This window comes from Spinacia oleracea, chromosome 6 (genome assembly GCF_020520425.1).
Source record: "Spinacia oleracea cultivar Varoflay chromosome 6, BTI_SOV_V1, whole genome shotgun sequence".
In the NCBI taxonomy this organism is placed as follows: domain Eukaryota; kingdom Viridiplantae; phylum Streptophyta; class Magnoliopsida; order Caryophyllales; family Amaranthaceae; genus Spinacia; species Spinacia oleracea.
Window position 1 is genome coordinate 56,831,838 of NC_079492.1, and position 20,498 is coordinate 56,852,335.

General features: G+C 38.1%; 1 protein-coding gene across 1 annotated transcript; it reads right to left on the reverse strand.

Moving 5' to 3' along the window:
* Positions 1-16,886: 16,886 nt before the first annotated feature.
* On the reverse strand, positions 16,887-20,138 carry LOC110786461 (uncharacterized). The gene is made up of 2 exons (XM_021991018.2): positions 20,008-20,138; positions 16,887-17,531 (listed from the first exon to the last, which is right to left on the reverse strand). Exons 1-2 carry the CDS (start codon positions 20,054-20,056, stop codon positions 17,230-17,232), a joined length of 351 nt encoding a protein of 116 aa, XP_021846710.1. The 5' UTR covers positions 20,057-20,138; the 3' UTR covers positions 16,887-17,229.
* Positions 20,139-20,498: the final 360 nt, after the last annotated feature.

A 20,498-nucleotide genomic window follows, 5' to 3' on the forward strand; every position in this document is an offset into this window, starting at 1 on the left:
AAACGATGATATTACCGGAAACGGAAATATGGATCGTATCGGAAATATAAATATTATCCAAGTCGTAGATGTTGCCGGAAACGGAAACATGGTACGTATCGGAAAATATTATCGGAAATGGAAATAATGCGGGAATCGGAAATATTGTCGGAAACGGAAATATTTTCAGAATCGGAAATATTGTCGGAATCGGAAAATAATTCCGGAATAGGAAATATTAAATATTTGTTCGAAACGGAAATTAATTCCGGAATCGGAAATATTAAATATTGTTCGAATCGGAAATGAATTCCGGAATCGGAAAATTAATCGGAAGCGCGTCGTACGAAATAATCATCGGACGAGCTTGCTAGACGCAAGGCCTAGCACGAAGCCAGGCCCACACCTAGCAAGCCTAGCGCGCAAGGCAACGCAGCAACAGCCAAGGCACGCAAGGCCCAACGCAAGGCCAGGCCCAGCGCGCATGGCAGCTGGCGCGCCCATGGGCTGCGAGCAAGTCGTGGGTTGCGAGCAAGTCATGGGCTGCGAGCAATCGTGGGCTTCTCCGCGCGCGCGCATGGCCTGCGCCTCTTGTGGGTCGTGCGCGTGTGTGTGTTGAAGTTCGTGCATGCATCAAATCCTTAAGCAATTAGGATTATATTCAAAGATTAATTTCCTAAAGTTACTAGTTTTAATTAAGGTCTAATTCTAATAGAATTAGATTACTTGAAACCTAGTAGACTTCTAATTCCATTATTCCTACCCTATAAATATGTGATGGCATTCATTATTTATGAACACATAATTTCAAGTATTCACAAAGTTTTAAGGATTAAAACTAACGTTAATATTGCCTCAAATTATTCGAATAAAACATAATACCTTAGGTGCAATTCTAGTTAATTAAATCTAAGGCGGATCTGAACGTGTTGTGGACTATCTACGGAGGGACTACACTTGGGGTCCTAAACTTGTTCTTGTTCGGTTCGGGAGCAGCTAGGGAGGGCACGCTACATAAGTATGTATCCTAAATTATGCTAATTGTTATGTGGCAATTAATTTGGATTCCTGACTTTAAGATTTTTCCGCATGAAATATATATGATTTATATGTATCATAGCCTTACAACTGGAATGTGGGTTCTAAACTACAGGTTTTACTTCATGATCGAGGATGGCTATTTTGTCATTCGATTCGCTTCAAAAAAGGAGAAGGATTAAATACTTATGGTTGACCCTCATTCTTTCTTTTGTAAACCTGTGATAGTTAAATCTTGGTCACCTGATTTTAATTTCCAGCAAGAAGTCCTTAGAGTTGTTCCAATTTAGGTTAGATTACCTAACATGCCTTTGAATTGTTGGGGAGTTGGTTCACTAAGCAGAATTGGTAGTCTCATTGGAGTGCCTCTCTTTGCTGATGAGTGCACAACCCACCACAGAGGATTTCCTTTGCTCGAATTCTCATTGAAGTAGATGTTACAAAAAATTTGCATAGGAGTGTAGTGCTGCAGGATCCATCTGGAAATACCTTTAAACAGCAGGTGGAATATGATTGGTTACCCCCATATTGTTCCACTTGTAAGATGGTAGGCCATGTTTGTGGTCATGGGAAGCAAAATACTACTAGGTTTATGCATGTTGTTCAGGTTCAAAAGAAAGTGAACAAGGTGTGGGTGCCAAAGAAGATTGTGATACCTGATGTTCCTAAACCTACTAATGCTGCTGGTGCTGAGACTGTCACTATTGAAGATGAAACCAGTGATGAGTTGGATACCTCTACGGATACTTTCACCAAAAGTTCATGTTCATGATGATGGATGGAGGGTGGTTTCAAGAAGGAGAAGAGATACTAGGAGTCCTGTGTGCAATATGGGACTGGCTCAAGTTAGATTCTCTATTGAGGAGGGTGGTGCTGTTGTTGGGCCACCTCACATTCCACCATGAATATGGTCACTTGGAATGTGAGGGGTATGAATGACCCCATCAAGCTAGGAGAAATAAAGAAGTTCTTAGCTCAGAATAAAGTCATTGTAATAGCCTTAATAGATACTAAAATAAAAGAGGGGAATTGTAGCAGGATTGTGAAGAAGTTAGGTACTGTGTGGCAATGGGAGTTTAACTATTCTCACTCACCTAGAGGGAGAATCTGGTTGAGTTGGAAGCATGTTGTTGTGATTGTGCAGATTCTAAGGAAATCTGAACAGTTGTTGCACACTTTTATAACAAGAAAAAATGGTCAATTTAGCACCTTTTTCACTCTTGTGTATGGCCTCCATACTATGGGAACAAAGAAACCTTTATGGTATGATTTGATCAACCTTAGTTCTGTGATTACTAGCCCATGGCTTGTCATGGGAGATTTCAACTCCATACTTGATTATGATGATAGGAGAAATGGTAGTATTTCTACTAATTCTGAAACAAGAGATTTTGAAGCTTGCATTGATAGTGTTGCATTGTCTGAACTGAAGAGTTGTGGCCATCTCTACTCATGGACTAGAAAGGGGCAAGGGGATTTGAGAATTAGCTCTAGAATTGATAGAGAATTTGGTAATGCAGGTTGGCAGTTAGGGTTTACTGATGTAGTGGTGGACTATCTGAATCTAGGTCTTTCTGATCACTCTCTTTTATTAATGACCTACAATGTCAATCTGATTAATGGTGGAAAGCCTTTTAAGTTCTTCAATTATATGGCAGACCACCCCAGTTTCTTGCAGGTAGTTCAAACAGGGTGGTGTAAGGTTATGATACATATGACATTACATAGATCATGCGGAAACAACCATTAACCCAGGACAACATATTATTTACACATAATCATATAGCATAATTTAGATGCATACTCTTTGTTGCGTGCCCTCCCTAGCTGCGCCCGAACCGAACAAGAACAAGTCTTTAGGACTCCAAGTGTCGTCCCTCCGTAGATAGTCCACAGCACGTCCGGATCCGCCTTAAGATTGACCAACTAGAATCGCCCTTAAGGTACTAGAAAATTTCGGCACTTTATGAGCAAGATGTGTGTTTTAATTTTCTCTCAAAAAACTCACTTTTTGAATACTTTTTAAACTTGTTATAAATTGTGAGCCCTAGCCTCATATTTATAGGGGTATGGAAAGGGAATCGAAATCCTATTCAGATACAAATTAATTAAACCTAGAATCCTACAAGAACTCTAATTTAATTAATTTACCAAATAGAATTAGGAATTTAATCATTAACCGAACTCTGCATGTTTTAGGAAACATGCACGAACACAAACACTTGCACACACACGCACGGCAGCCACGATGGGCCCCCATGCGTGCGAGCGAGCAGCAGCCCACGCAGCGCCCGCGCGCGCTGCGCGCTGCGCGTGCTGTGCGCGCTGTGCGCGCTGCGCAGCCTGCTGGGCCTGGCCTTGCGCTGGGCCTGGCGTGGCTGTTTGTGCGGCGCGCTTGGCTTGCTGGGCGATGGCCTGGCTTCGTGCTGGGCCTCGTCCGGCAGGCCTCGTCCGATGCTTATTTGTACGATGCGCTTCCGATTAAATTTTCCGATTCCGGAATTCATTTCCGATACGAACAATATTTAATATTTCCGATTCCGGAATTAATTTCCGTTTCGAACAAATATTTAATATTTCCGTTTCCGGAATTATTTTCCGATTCCGGTAATATTTCCGATTCTGACAATATTTCCGTTTCCGGCAATATTTCCGATTCTGGAAATATTTCCATTTCCGATAATATTTTCCGACACGTACCATGTTTCCGTTTCCGGCAACATCTACGACTTGGATAATATCTATTTTTCCGATACGATCCAAATTTTCGTTTCCGGCAATATCATCGTTTCCGGAGTATTCATTTCTTGCCTGTGACGATCTTAGCTCCCACTGAAACCAAGATCCGTCGGTTCCGAATATTCATAGATGGAGTATTTAATGCCATTAAATACTTGATCCGTTTACGTACTATTTGTGTGACCCTACGGGTTCAGTCAAGAGTAAGCTGTGGATTAATATCATTAATTCCACTTGAACTGAAGCGGCCTCTAGCTAGGCATTCAGCTCACTTGATCTCACTGAATTATTAACTTGTTAATTAATACTGAACCGCATTTATTAGACTTAACATAGAATGCATACTTGGACCAAGGGCATTATTTCCTTCAGTCTCCCACTTGTCCTTAGGGACAAGTGTGCATTTCCTAATTCCTTTGTCGCTCGATGCTTGCTCTTGAACATAAGGTAAGAGTTGTCATCCTTATTATGTCCAGAGGTGTTCCTCGGTTTCAGAGTTCAACTGATCAAATAAACAGATAATCATAGCCTATGATTCATCCGAGCACGGCCATGCATTTCACAGTTTCTAGCTCTCCGAGTAGCCTTGTACAACTTTTAAGCATCTCATCCCGATTTATGGGAGGACAATCCCAATCTTGCGATCTTGAGATTAGACTTCGTTTGATAGGTGATTACCTGAGCGTTGCCTTGATAGCCTCCTTTTACGGTGCGACGGTTGGTCAACGTCAAAGCAACCAGTTCTCAAACAAGTAATCTCAAATCACTCAGGTATTGAGGATTTAGTGTCTAATAATTTAATGAAATTTACTTATGACAGACTTTCATCTCTTACAGTAAAGTTTCATAGGTCTTGTCCGATACTAGTCTTCCCAAAGTAAGTATCTATGCAAATGATTATGACATTGCCATGTTCACATAGTTCAAGAAACAGAACTACTAGTCATCTTGCATTCTAATCGTCTAACGTTTTCTATGCGTCCAATTTTATAGAAAACTCCGATTAGGGACCATTTTCAACCTTTGACATTCAAGTTCACTTGATAGACATTTCTTAGTCACAGGACTGGTCCTGACAGTCTATCTTGAATATATCGTCAAATTGAAGGGACTCATCATTTAATAAACCACAAATTAAATGGAAAAATGAATTCATTTCATTTATTGTGAATGATTAACCAATAATGTTTTACAAGGATTTAAACTCTAAAACTTTAAAACATTAAACAGAGACATCAAAGCCATTCTCCAATATGCTTGATTCCCATAGCTGCAGTGTGCGAGTTGTGCTTCGCCTGCGGCAGAGGTTTAGTTAATGGATCTGATATGTTGTCATCAGTTCCAATTTTGCTTATCTCGACTTCTTTTCTTTCAACGAACTCTCGTAGAAGGTGAAATCTACGAAGTACATGCTTGACTCTCTGGTGGTGTCTAGGCTCTTTTGCCTGTGCAATAGCTCCGTTATTATCACAATACAGGGCTATTGGTCCTTTAATGGAGGGGACTACACCAAGTTCTCCTATGAACTTCCTTAGCCATATAGCTTCCTTTGCTGCTTCATGTGCAGCAATGTACTCCGCTTCAGTTGTAGAATCCACAATGGTGCTTTGCTTAGCACTTTTCCAGCTTACTGCTCCTCCGTTGAGGCAGAAGACAAACCCAGACTGTGATCTAAAATCATCTTTGTCGGTTTGTAAACTTGCGTCCGTATAGCCTTTAACAATTAATTCATCATCTCCACCATAGACCAGGAAGTCATCTTTGTGCCTTTTCAGGTACTTCAGAATATTCTTGGCAGCAGTCCAATGCGCCTCTCCTGGGTCTGACTGGTATCTGCTCGTAGCACTGAGTGCGTACGCAACATCCGGGCGTGTACATATCATAGCATACATTATTGAACCAATCAATGATGCATATGGAATCCCATTCATTCGTCTACGCTCATCAAGTGTTTTTGGGCACTGAGTCTTGCTTAGAGTCATTCCATGAGACATGGGTAGGTAGCCTCGCTTGGAGTCCGCCATCTTGAACCTATCAAGCACCTTATTGATATAAGTGCTTTGACTAAGTCCAATCATCTTTTTAGATCTATCTCTGTAAATCTTGATGCCCAATATGTACTGTGCTTCTCCTAGATCCTTCATCGAAAAACATTTCCCAAGCCAAATCTTGACAGAGTTCAACATAGGAATGTCATTTCCGATAAGCAATATGTCGTCGACATATAATACTAGGAAAGCAATTTTGCTCCCACTGACCTTCTTGTATACACAAGATTCGTCTGCGTTCTTGATGAAACCAAAGTCACTGACTGCTTCATCAAAACGTATATTCCAGCTCCTGGATGCCTGCTTCAATCCGTAGATTGACTTCTTTAGCTTGCATACCTTTTTAGCATTCTTTGGATCCTCAAAACCTTCAGGCTGTGTCATAAACACAGTTTCTGTTAAAACGCCGTTTAAGAAAGCAGTTTTGACATCCATCTGCCATATTTCGTAATCGTAATATGCAGCGATTGCTAACATTATTCGAATAGACTTTAGCATTGCAACTGGTGAAAAGGTTTCATCGTAATCCACACCGTGGACTTGCCTGTAACCTTTTGCGACCAATCTAGCTTTGAAAACTTCAAGTTTCCCATCCTTGTCCTTTTTCAGTTTGAAAACCCATTTGCTTCCAATGGCTTGGTAGCCATCTGGCAAATCGACCAAATCCCATACTTGGTTTTCAGACATGGAGTCTAATTCAGATTGCATGGCTTCTTGCCACTGCTTGGAGCTAGGGCTCGTCATAGCTTGCTTGTAAGTCGCAGGTTCATCACTTTCAAGTAATAGAACGTCATAGCTCTCGTTCGTCAAAATACCTAAGTACCTTTCCGGTTGAGATCTATATCTTTGCGATCTACGCGGGGTAACATTACTAGATTGACCATGATTCTCACCAGATTCTTCTAAAGATCTCTGAGTTTGATCCTGAATGTCATCTTGAGCATTCTCTAGAGTTTGTTGTTCGACTCGAATTTCTTCGAGGTCTACTTTTCTCCCACTTGTCATTTTGGAAATGTGATCCTTCTCCAAAAAGACACCATCTCGAGCAACAAACACTTTGTTCTCAGATGTATTGTAGAAGTAATACCCCTTTGTTTCCTTTGGATAGCCCACAAGGATACATTTGTCAGATTTTGGATGAAGTTTGTCTGAAATTAATCGTTTGACGTATACTTCACATCCCCAAATCTTAAGAAAAGACACATTTGGAGGCTTTCCAAACCATAATTCGTATGGAGTCTTTTCGACAGCTTTAGACGGAGCTCTATTTATAGTGAGTGCAGCTGTATTTAGTGCATGTCCCCAAAATTCTAATGGAAGTTCGGCCTGACCCATCATTGACCTGACCATGTCTAGCAAGGTTCTGTTCCTCCGTTCTGACACACCGTTCCATTGTGGTGTTCCAGGAGGAGTCAATTCTGATAGAATTCCACATTCTTTCAGATGGTCATCAAATTCATAGCTCAGATATTCACCGCCTCTATCAGACCGCAGTGCCTTAATCTTCTTGCCTAATTGATTCTCTACTTCACTCTGAAATTCCTTGAATTTGTCAAAGGATTCAGACTTATGCTTCATTAGGTAGACATAACCATACCTACTGAAGTCATCAGTGAAAGTGATAAAGTAGCTGAAACCACCTCTAGCATTTGTACTCATTGGTCCACATACATCTGTATGGATTAAACCCAATAGTTCATTTGCTCTTTCTCCAACTTTAGAGAAAGGTTGCTTTGTCATTTTGCCAAGTAAACATGATTCGCATTTACCATAATCCTCTAAGTCAAATGGTTCTAGAATTCCTTCCCTTTGAAGTCTTTCTAAGCGTTTCAAGTTTATATGGCCTAATCGACAATGCCACAGATAGGTGAGATCTGAATCATCCTTTTTGGCCTTTTTGGTATTTATGTTATATACTTGTTTGTCGTGATCTAATAAATAAAGTCCATTGACTAATCTAGCAGATCCATAAAACATCTCTTTAAAATAAAACGAACAACTATTGTCTTTTATTAAAAAGGAAAATCCCTTAGCATCTAAGCAAGAAACTGAAATGATGTTTTTAGTAAGACTTGGAACATGGAAACATTCTTCCAGTTCCAAAACTAGCCCGGAGGGCAACGACAAATAGTAAGTTCCTACGGCTAATCCAGCAATCCGTGCTCCATTTCCCACTCGTAGGTCGACTTCACCTTTGCTTAACTTTCTACTTCTTCTTAGTCCCTGTGGATTGGAACATAAGTGTGAGCCACAACCTGTATCTAATACCCAAGAAGTTGAATTAGCAAGTATACAGTCTATAACGAAAATACCTGAAGATGGAACGACTGTTCCGTTCTTCTGATCTTCCTTTAGTTTTGGACATTCTCTTTTGTAATGGCCTATTCCATCACAATAAAGACAGCTTGATGTGGACTTGTCCTGCTTTGATTTAGCATTGCCCTTGGACTTTCCACCTTTCTTGAATGGTCTCTTTCTAGCCTTGAGTAAATCTTTGGCTTCACAGTCCAGTACTATTTCAGCCTTTCTGACAAGGTGAATAAATTCTGCAACTGTTTCTTCTCTTGGTTCACTTAGGTATAGTTGCTTGAAGCGACCAAACCCACTGTGTAGTGAATTGAGCAAGACAGAGACTGCCATCCTTTCGCTTATTGGTGTTCCTAGTAGACTTAGGCGATCAAAATATGAACACATAAGATCCACATGGAACCTCAGTGGGACGCCTACCCTCTGTTTAGTGCGAAGGAGCTGAACATGTGTTTCTTGGACCTCCATCCTATAACACCTGTTGGGAGAACTAACCTTTAGACCAGACATTGATTCAATCAACTTATGGACGTTCAGGTCCCTGTCCTCCGTACTTCCACGACAGATATCCCTCAGATTCTTGATGAGCGTAAAAGGTTCATAGGCTACAAACCTTTTAGCCCAATCATCAGGGATATTGTTCATCATGAGACTCATAACCTTTTTGAGATCCGCATCCCAGGCGTAAAATCTCTCAGGGGTCATGTCTCTGGCATAGTAGCTTGGCATGGGATGTGACAGTACATACTCAAGTCCATTGAGTTTGACTATTTCAACTAGCTTAGCTTCCCATTCAAGAAAATTTGTCAGGTTCAGCTTGACCATAAGCTCAGAACCCATGATGATGTTTTGATTGTTGTTTGCCATATTAAAACTACAATTGAAAAGAATAAACAAATAAATAACCATTCACAGTTTCTCTTAATAAACTTAAATTCTAGCATACATGCATAATTCAATGTTTATTAAGCATTTTATTCAAATTATGTGTTCCGGCAGGTGTGAATAAAATGATTCCAAGATCCTAAAATCATTGAAGAACTAAGCACAGTTTGTCGACTTAATCCTAGAACATCTTAGGTAAGCAAAAGCCTTTTGCTAATAGTCTAGAAACTATTCTTGGTTGATAAGTACGTCTAAGAACTTATTAGGTAAACCTATCGATTTTGCCATGACATAAAAGGACTCCTTACTTATATCGTTGAGTTTCACCAAAACTAACATGTACTCACAATTATTTGTGTACCTTGCCCCTTTAGGACCAATAAGTAACACCTCGCTGAGCGAAAACTATTACTAGATTGATGTAAAGGATATCCAAGCAAGTGTATATTTTGGCATGGCACCTTTTAACTCAATTTTTAAGTTTGGAACTTAAGGCTCTTACTATGTTGGTTAGATTTTAAGTGAACTAAAATCCTTAATCATGCAACATAATCAAGCTTTTGATCTCATGCATTTTAAGACATATTTAAAAGCAATAAATAACTTAAAACATGCATAAGATATTTGTGATCTAGTATGGCCCGACTTCATCTTGAAGCTTTAACTTCAAAGTCCGTCTTGAAAATCTCCGTGGGAGGCACCATTTTCTTCAAATAGGATAAGCTATAACTAATTACAACTATTTGATGGTACGCAGACCATATTTGAATTGAAAAATAACTTTGGTACTTCAGACCAATTACATTCAAATTAATGGTACGCAGACCATATTTTCTATCCTATTTGGGCCATACTAGTCACTTCATAACCTGCAAAACAGTACATATACAATATATACCATTCACCCATTCATTATCATGAATGGCCCACATAGCTGGTTAGTAAAACACATTATGCATCACGTAAACATTTGCAGCAATTAATCAAGGGCACCAATAATCTACCAATTATTCAGTCCTTATTAATTCTAATCAAGTTGTTTTAACCTTAAGGATTTGTAGACCTAATCAAGAGTTTATGACTAAAAAGCGCTCCCACTTAAACCAATAAATTCATATGCTTTACTGATTTTAAACATAAAAATGTATTTCTAGTCTAACCGGAAACATACAAATTTAATTAAAATTTAAAGCTCATATAAATTTATAATTGAATCCAAAAAGTTTAATTTAATTTCAGTCGTATTTAAATTAATTCATGATTTTAATTTTAGTAAAATAATTAGAATAAATAACATTTATTATAATTACAATATTCAAAATTAAAATCCAAGAAAATAATTTAAATTATTAATTTTAAAATTAATTAAAATTACGTGAACTGGAATTTTCAAATTAAACATTCAAAACGATCTTTAATCGTAACACAAACACCCTACGCGTTGCACGCCCATGGGCCGCACGCACACAGCCATTGCTGGCATTGTGCGCGCAGCCCATGCGCTCGTCGCATAGCTGCTGCATCCCCATCGCAAGCCTCCGCACGCATTGGTGCTCGCTGCGAGCGCCAGCGCTCATCGCACGCGAGCTATCGCTCGCATTGCGCGCGCGACATCGCTCGCTGGGCGCGCGACATCGCTCGCTGGGCGCGCGAGCCATCGCTCGCTGGGCGCGCGACATCGCTCGCTGTGCGCGCGAGCAATGCTGGCTGTGCGCGCGAGTCCTCGCTCGTTGTGCGCGCGAGCAATGCTGGGCGCAGCGCTCGTGGCACGCGAGCTTGCGCTCGCTGCGCGCGAGGCTGCGCGCTCTTGTGCGAGGCAGCGCGCGTTGTGGCGCAGCTCGCTTGCTGCCCACACGCGACTGCCTTGGCTCGCCCTTCGCCCATGCCCATTCGTCCATTGCTCGTGGCATACGACACAAGGCAGGGCTGCTGCCTTGTGCTCGTGCACTACGCCCTTGCTCATTGCATTCGTGCCGCACGGGCGACGAGCTCCCTTGCTCGTCGTCGCATGCCCGCATTATACAACACCCCTTAAGGGTAACACGAAGCGTCCATTGCTTCGTGCGTGCAAGTTTTATGAACGAATCGCATAAAAAATTTAAAATTTATATTTAAAATTAATGACAAATTAATAAATAATATTAATTTAATAATTTTAGGGCGAAAAATCGAAAATTTATTATCCAATTGATTTCCGATTGTTATGGATTCAAGTCTAGGTCATAAAAATTTAAAATTTATCATAACTTTACAATTTTTATGGTGGTTTTTAATCATAGGTTTCTAATTAAATTATAATTAATTATGAAAATCAAATTAATTCTAAATTATTCTAATTTTCAACAAATTAATCATAATTACAAATTAGATTGCATAATTAACAAGACTAGGCATTCAAACTTGTTAAACATATGCAGTAGGTCAATCAAAATTCAAGATTTATCAACAAGAATCGCAAATATTTAATTTAACATCTTAAATTTACGAAATTTTGCATTCGAAAAACTAAAACCTTCGAAAAGTCATAGTTAGGCTTCGAATTTGAGAATTCTGGGTTTGGCGTATAATGCCTTTTAGAATGCCTTTTACATGCGGAATTGACACAAAAATCACTCAATTCGGATGAGTAACGAAGAAACTGCCGAAAAACTGCGTACGTATAATTAAATAAACGCAATTTGCAATTAATTAACAATTACGAAAATTAATCACCCCTTTTAATTCATGCAAATTTGTAATATTTAACCATGTTCATGCAATTTAGATTATGAAAATAATAAGGGGCTCTGATACCACTGTAAGGTTATGATACATATGACATTACATAGATCATGCGGAAACAACCATTAACCCAATATGGGACTGGCTCAAGTTAGATTCTCTATTGAGGAGGGTGGTGCTGTTGTTGGGCCACCTCACATTCCACCATGAATATGGTCACTTGGAATGTGAGGGGTATGAATGACCCCATCAAGCTAGGAGAAATAAAGAAGTTCTTAGCTCAGAATAAAGTCATTGTAATAGCCTTAATAGATACTAAAATAAAAGAGGGGAATTGTAGCAGGATTGTGAAGAAGTTAGGTACTGTGTGGCAATGGGAGTTTAACTATTCTCACTCACCTAGAGGGAGAATCTGGTTGAGTTGAAAGCATGTTGTTGTGATTGTGCAGATTCTAAGGAAATCTGAACAGTTGTTGCACACTTTTATAACAAGAAAAAATGGTCAATTTAGCACCTTTTTCACTCTTGTGTATGGCCTCCATACTATGGGAACAAAGAAACCTTTATGGTCTGATTTGATCAACCTTAGTTCTGTGATTACTAGCCCATGGCTTGTCATGGGAGATTTCAACTCCATACTTGATTATGATGATAGGAGAAATGGTAGTATTTCTACTAATTCTGAAACAAGAGATTTTGAAGCTTGCATTGATAGTGTTGCATTGTCTGAACTGAAGAGTTGTGGCCATCTCTACTCATGGACTAGAAAGGGGCAAGGGGATTTGAGAATTAGCTCTAGAATTGATAGAGAATTTGGTAATGCAGGTTGGCAGTTAGGGTTTACTGATGTAGTGGGGGACTATCTGAATCTAGGTCTTTCTGATCACTCTCTTTTATTAATGACCTACAATGTCAATCTGATTAATGGTGGAAGGCCTTTTAAGTTCTTCAATTATATGGCAGACCACCCCAGTTTCTTGCAGGTAGTTCAAACAGGGTGGTGTAAGGTTATGATACATATGACATTACATAGATCATGCGGAAACAACCATTAACCCAGGACAACATATTATTTACACATAATCATATAGCATAATTTAGATGAATACTCTTTGTTGCGTGCCCTCCCTAGCTGCGCCCGAACCGAACAAGAACAAGTCTTTAGGACTCCAAGTGTCGTCCCTCCGTAGATAGTCCACAGCACGTCCGGATCCGCCTTAAGATTGACCAACTAGAATCGCCCTTAAGGTACTAGAAAATTTCGGCACTTTATGAGCAAGATGTGTGTTTTAATTTTCTCTCAAAAAACTCACTTTTTGAATACTTTTTAAACTTGTTATAAATTGTGAGCCCTAGCCTCATATTTATAGGGGTATGGAAAGGGAATCGAAATCCTATTCAGATACAAATTAATTAAACCTAGAATCCTACAAGAACTCTAATTTAATTAATTTATCAAATAGAATTAGGAATTTAATCATTAACCGAACTCTGCATGTTTTAGGAAACGTGCACGAACACAAACACTTGCACACACACGCACGGCAGCCACGATGGGCCCCCATGCGTGCGCGCGAGCAGCAGCCCACGCAGCGCCCGCGCGCGCTGCGCGCTGCGCGTGCTGTGCGCGCTGCGCAGCCTACTGGGCCTGGCCTTGCGCTGGGCCTGGCGTGGCTGTTTGTGCGGCGCGCTTGGCTTGCTGGGCGATGGCCTGGCTTCGTGCTGGGCCTCGTCCGGCAGGCCTCGTCCGATGCTTATTCGTACGATGCGCTTCCGATTAAATTTTCCGATTCCGGAATTCATTTCCGATACGAACAATATTTAATATTTCCGATTCCGGAATTAATTTCCGTTTCGAACAAATATTTAATATTTCCGTTTCCGGAATTATTTTCCGATTCCGGTAATATTTCCGATTCTGACAATATTTCCGTTTCCGGCAATATTTCCGATGCTGGCAATATTTCCATTTCCGATAATATTTTCCGACACGTACCATGTTTCCGTTTCCGGCAACATCTACGACTTGGATAATATCTATTTTTCCGATACGATCCATATTTCCGTTTCCGGCAATATCATCGTTTCCGGAGTATTCATTTCTTGCCTGTGACGATCTTAGCTCCCACTGAAACCAAGATCCGTCGGTTCCGAATATTCATAGATGGAGTATTTAATGCCATTAAATACTTGATCCGTTTACGTACTATTTGTGTGACCCTACGGGTTCAGTCAAGAGTAAGCTGTGGATTAATATCATTAATTCCACTTGAACTGAAGCGGCCTCTAGCTAGGCATTCAGCTCACTTGATCTCACTGAATTATTAACTTGTTAATTAATACTGAACCGCATTTATTAGACTTAACATAGAATGCATACTTGGACCAAGGGCATTATTTCCTTCAGGTGGGAAGCTGACATTCATGGAAGTGAAATGTTTAAGGTGTGGCAAAAACTTAAAACAGTTAAGCAAGGTCTTTAGGCTTTGCATCATCAGGAGTTTGATAAACTTGAAGGAATAATTAAGTGCATCATGGAGGAGTTGGGTACAATTCAGTCTCAATTGACTGTCAATTATACTGATGTGGATCTACAAGGTGCTGAAAAGGAGTGTACAGATAAACTGAAGAAATTCTTACATGTTCAAGAGCTACATATAAGCAGAAGTCAAGAATTTAGTGGTTGCAAGCTGGTGACTCAAACTCTAAGTTCTTTTTCAGTGCAATGAAGGAGAGGCAAGCTAGAAATAGTATTGATGTTTTGTATGACAACACAAGGAAGAAACTAACCACTATGCAAGATATTAAGGGGGAGATTAGTGAGTTCTACAAGATCTTGATTAGTACTGCTGCTCCAACCTTAATTAACTGTCTCCTAGTGCTGCTGAGTAGTTGGTTCAACATGTTACAGTGAATGGAATAGATGATGCTTTAAAAGATATTGATCCTAATAAAGCTCCAAGGTTGGATGGGTTTAATAGCTTATTCTTCCTGAAAGCTTGGGGAGTTGTAAAGGAAGATGTATACAAGGCTGTGCAGGAGTTCTTTGCCACAGGGGTAATGTAAAAGAAAGTCAATAATACTTCTGTTACTCTTATACCTAAAGTTCAGAATGCTTCAAGTGTGAAAGACTTCAGACCCATTGCTTGTTGTTCAGTCGTCTATAAACTTATTTCCAAGATTCTGACTTCCAGGATGCAAGGAGTGATTGGAGTTGTGATCTACACCTCACAGGCAGGTTTTATTCCCTGCAGGACTATTTCTGATAACATCCTGTTGGCTTGAGGGCTAGTGAAGTGCTATTATAGGAAATATGTTTCTCCCAGATGCATGATAAAGGTGGATTTGAAGAAAGATTATGACTCTTTGGAATGGCCTTTCCTGCAGTGCATGCTCTCCGAGTAAGGTTTTCCAACTAAATTTGTTGGGTGGGTCATGAAATGTTTGAGCACAATTTCTTATTCTGTTCTGATCAATGGCATTCCCACTACTCCTATCCCTGCAAATAAGGGTTTAAGACAAGGAGACCCAATGTCTCTGTATCTATTTGTTGTAGGAATGGAGTACTTGTCTAAGTGTTTGGTTGTTCTCACTCACAACACAGATTTTAAATTTCATCCAGGTGTTAGAGAGTTGACCTGACTCACATGATGTTTGCCGATGACTTGTTTTTTTTTCCAGAGCTAATGAGCCTTCTGTGATAGCACTTTTTGCAGCTTTCACTAAGTTCTCTAAAGCTTCAGGTTTAGAGGCCAAGTTGCATAAAAGTGAGGTATATCTAGCCGGGGTGCCTAATCATGTGGCAGAAAGCATTGTGGGGTTGTTAGGGGTTCCTAAAGGCTCTTTCCCAATTAGATATCTTGGTGTGCCTCTTACAACTAGGAAGCTAAACTACAATGAGTGTAAACCTCTCATTGAGAAGACTTACTAGAATTAAAAGTTGGTCTACAAGGATTTTGTCATATGCTGGTAGACTTCAACTAATTAAATCAGTTCTGTTTGGTGTTCAGCTTTATTGGTGCCAAATTTTTGTAATGACTAAAAAGGTCGTGAAGGTGATTCAAAGATTGTGTAGATGTTTCTTGTGGACAGGATCTGATGCAGGGTCTAAGAAAGCTCCAACAGATTGGGAAACTCTTTGTTTACGTAAGACTTGTGGAGGTTGGAACTTAAAGGAGCATACAACTTGGAACAAAGCTGGTGTTTTAAAACATTGTTGGGCCTTATCTATGAAGCAGGATAGGATATAATATGGGTCAAATGGATGCACTCTTATTACATACAACTGAGATATTTCTGGTCAATGCACGTTCCAAATGGCCTGACTTGGTCAATGAAGAAGATCTGGCAGCATAGGGAAATCTTTATACAATCTGGTGGTGTGAATCAGTTTGTTGTTGCAGGAAAGTTCAAAATTCATAAAATGTATAAGTTCTTGCATCAGGGTGGTGTGATGGTGTCTTGGAGAAGGCTGGTGTGTAATAGCAAAGCTAGTCCTGAAAGTACTTTCATCATTTGGCTTTCTTTGCAAAATAGGCTGGCTACTAAGGATAGACTCATCAAGTGGAATTTGCCTGTAGTGAGCACTTGTGGGTTGTGTCATCAATAAGATGAGGACCTGCCTCATTTGTTTTTCTCTTGCAAGTTCTCTTCTGGAGTTTGGGGGATGGTGTTGCAGAATTTAGGGATTATCAGAAGTATTATGCGGTGGCAAGAAGAGGTTAATTGGGCAGTGAAGAAAAGCAGGAGCTCTAGAAAGAGTGATATCAAATGTGCCATGGCCTTCATTGAGACTGTGTATGGGATTTGGCTCCAAAGGAACTCACAAATGTTGTCTAGCAAAGTAGAGTTTGTTACAGCTGTTGTAAACAGAATTTTATTCTGTGTGGCTTGTAGGACTTAGTTGATGTTTGTTTTGTAAGGTCTTGTACCTGATGTTGTTGCCTATGTTTTTTTGTAGTTTTGTTGCACTGGTGTAATGTTATTCTTGGTAAATGAATAAAATCTTTATTTGCTAAAAACTAATGTATAAAGGTAACTTTTCAACATTTTAAAATATTTATCCATCATTTTGTTTTCATAATATAAAAGCTAATAAAAACATATTAAAAGTTACAAAAAATGAATAAAATTATAAAAACAAGGTAAAAGTTATCCCAATATACAATAGATAATAAATTTATTGTATATATACAATAAATTTATTCATAATAAAGACAAATAAATTGCATATATACATAGCACTACGTACTACAAACGGAGTATATAGCAACCATAACGTACAACAACTCACAAACAAGGATAACAATAACTTAAGCAATTCAAGAATTAACATATCCCCAGCTTCAACTCCTTGTTGTTTAGTGAAAGATAATTAGAAATAACTTCCACTCTATTTTTAATAATATAGAGAATATTATACCACGTTAATTTTATTTTAGAATTCTTCTTTTACAACCATCGGCAAAGCCTTTACTTTTTGTATTATCTCCATCTTCATCACGTACCTCAACTAGTAGTCCCAAGGAGAAGGAATTATTTCAATACAAACTGCATTATAAAGACCTCGAGAACAAGTGACAGGATATCCAGAATTGCTGATTGGACAACATGGAATAAATACACAATTTTCACCCACTCCCGTGCAACCTTGAAGCCTCGCCTTCAATGGTGGCTCCTCAACTGCAACCACCACTTCTTCTTTTACAACTATCGGTAAAGCCTTTGATTTTTGTATTATCTCCATCTTCATCACCTCATCTAGTTGTCCCATTTCATTGATCTTGGTATTTCCCAACCTTCCCCATGTTGGCACTATAAGAACCCCAACAATCCAACATGAAACATGTATCAGTAACAATTGATAGCGCATACCTATTGTTAATAATTAACCACTTTCATGTGTAACACAATCAATCAATCAATTACTTCGTACTATATATTACTCCGAAATACGTATCTACCTTTTGAAAAACTAAACGAAATATGTATCTACCTTTTAAAAAACTAAACCAAATATGTATCTTCCTTTTAAAAAGCTAAACGAAATACCGTTTAATTATTTTCAAATGATAATTATTTAAACAAAAGGTCTTGCGCGCACAAGGTGTACAATAAATTTATTGTACACCAAGATAACTTTTATACAGTTTTTTGTAACTTTAACCTATTTTTCTGTAACTTTTATATTATAAAAATAAAAAGTTGATAGATAAACATTTTAAAGGGTTAAATGATTAATTTATACATTATTAATGATTTTGAAGAAATAATTTTGATTCAAATGAAAAAATTTATCATTAAAAAATAGATAACTTTTACATATATAAATGTAACTTTTAAGCATTTTGAGTCAACTTTACTCCGGTGTACAATATTTATTGTACACCCATTGTAAATAAGAATTTGTGTTATCTAAAAAACAATGGGTAAAGCAGGTTAAAATGGTTTTTGTTTCTCATACGTAATTGTTAAATTTTGTGGCCTAAGCAAAAGTGAAATTGCTTATACTCCCTCCGTCACTTAATACTCGCACCGTTTTGACTGGACACGCTTGCCAATACACATCTTTGACCACCAATATCTTCAACTACATATTATAAAAACTTATTTTTTTTTCAATATTATGAAAATATATATTAAGATGAAACCAACAATATACTATATACTAACATTTGTTTTCATATACTAGAAATAAAATAGGGTCAAAGTGAATTATGTGAATAGTGCAAAAAGCCAAAACGGTTCGAGTATTAAGGGACAAAGGGAGTAGGAAACAACAACTGTGTTTTAGCTCCTCCCCCTTTCTCCCTCTCACACCTTAGTCTCCTTTAGTGAATTTTAAAGGGGCTTCCATCGATTCATATTGGTGAAAAGCCTCAATCTTTGTTATTTGTTAGTTTATCCTTTCTATTTTTTTGTCTTTAGGTTATAATAACGCTTCCTCCTTGTGCGAGAACCTTTTCTCCACTGAAAAATAGGGATTTTCTTTTTCTCCGAGGAAATTTATTTCTTAGGTTATTTCATAGATCTATTTGTATGAGGGAAGAATATTACTGGTTGAAGATCAAGAACGTCAAGATGAAGATCAGATTTCAATTGCGAACATCAACCATTAAAGATATTGAGCTAGGGAAAGTGGATTATGGTTAGAATACTACCATATCAAAGAAGCGGTTCCGAAGTGTGCATATATACTAGTAAGTTGGATGAAGAATTTCATATTGATGTTTTAGATTATATGGGCGATTTATTAATGATAATTTTCCTATTCCCTTAAAAAAATTGGTCTTTATAAGTTCCACCAAAACCGACCCTAGATATTATTAGAAAATGTTAAAGCATGATCAACCCAAAGTCTTAAGAATTGAGTTGTGCTGCCAAGGCATATGACTCAACTAGTTTTAAGATTAGACAATGGAATTTCTAGCATTGAAGTGGATGGGTCTTGACAAAGTCTAAAACTGAGTCTTGAAAAACTAAAACCCGACATAAGACTCCTTGTGTGAGTTGAATAAAGTAATAAAATAATGGGCGATGATAAAGGTCGCACGTTGCGACAAATAAAATGTGTCGCAATCCTACGCGTCACTCTTTTAATTATGATACCACAAGGGTGTCATCTAGACCGCAACACATCAAATTATTTTTACTATCACGCCATATTTTTACTATGAAATATTAAAATAAGGTAAACTATAAAAAAGAAGGAAATGAATTTTATAATGGCCGGTTATAGTAAATATATATTTCCTTTTGTTTTGTAAATTATAAATTAATAAATAGAAATTACAACGTACCTAATAATATATATTTTGTCGCAAGTTGCAACCTTTATCATTTTGCTAAAATAATATATGGTGCATAAATATACAAGTCTTAAATAAGTTTGAAGGGTGAAGAGTTTAGACCCCTTGATCTTGCTCTAAGACTTTCATCATAGAGTAATTTTGTATATTTCACCTATACATGCATAATACACTTGGCTATGAGCATGATAAAAGAATTTAACATAATAATTTGATAAATGTACGTACGTGTGACAGAAGTATATCGAAGGATTAGCATGCATGATATATATTACGAATAATTGACAATTAAAGAATAGTATAATGAAATATTGAAAATTGTTAGGTAAACCGGATGAATCGTACATCAATAGTACTTTTATATCTGGTTCATCTCACATTTTCTCTTCACATGTAAAAGGAAAAAAGAGTGCATACGCCGTGCATCCGGGTGCACCTAATATGTTCTAATGAAATAATGAACATTTTACGGATGAACGAACCTGCCAACGTAGTCACGAACAAGATGGCAAAGATGGCCAATTTTGCCATTGCTTAGTTTCTGTGCGCAAAATTATATTGCTAGTGATCTTGAGATTAGTTAGTTGTGTGAGTTGTAGTTAGACAAACAATGTTTGCCTTATATATAAAGAATGAAATTATGTTCACCTAAACATAAAAAATTATTTTATATACCTAATTTAATTTCTATGAAAAGTATCTATAGTTGTAGGGACAAACTTTTTAAAACTAATTAGGTAACTGGCCTAATCATTTTTGTAACAAATTGCTTAACTTATTCCATCTTTTTTATGCATCAGGATGCACGGTACACTTAATGATAAAGACTATCATATGTATTTGTATACCCCATATAGTACGGAGTAATTCACATGTTCAAATTTTTTTTTATTTTTTTTTGTAATTTGTAATGTCTTTTGTAAATCAATGACAAAAAAACATATTGTAGAAAAAATCAAACCATTTTTACGAG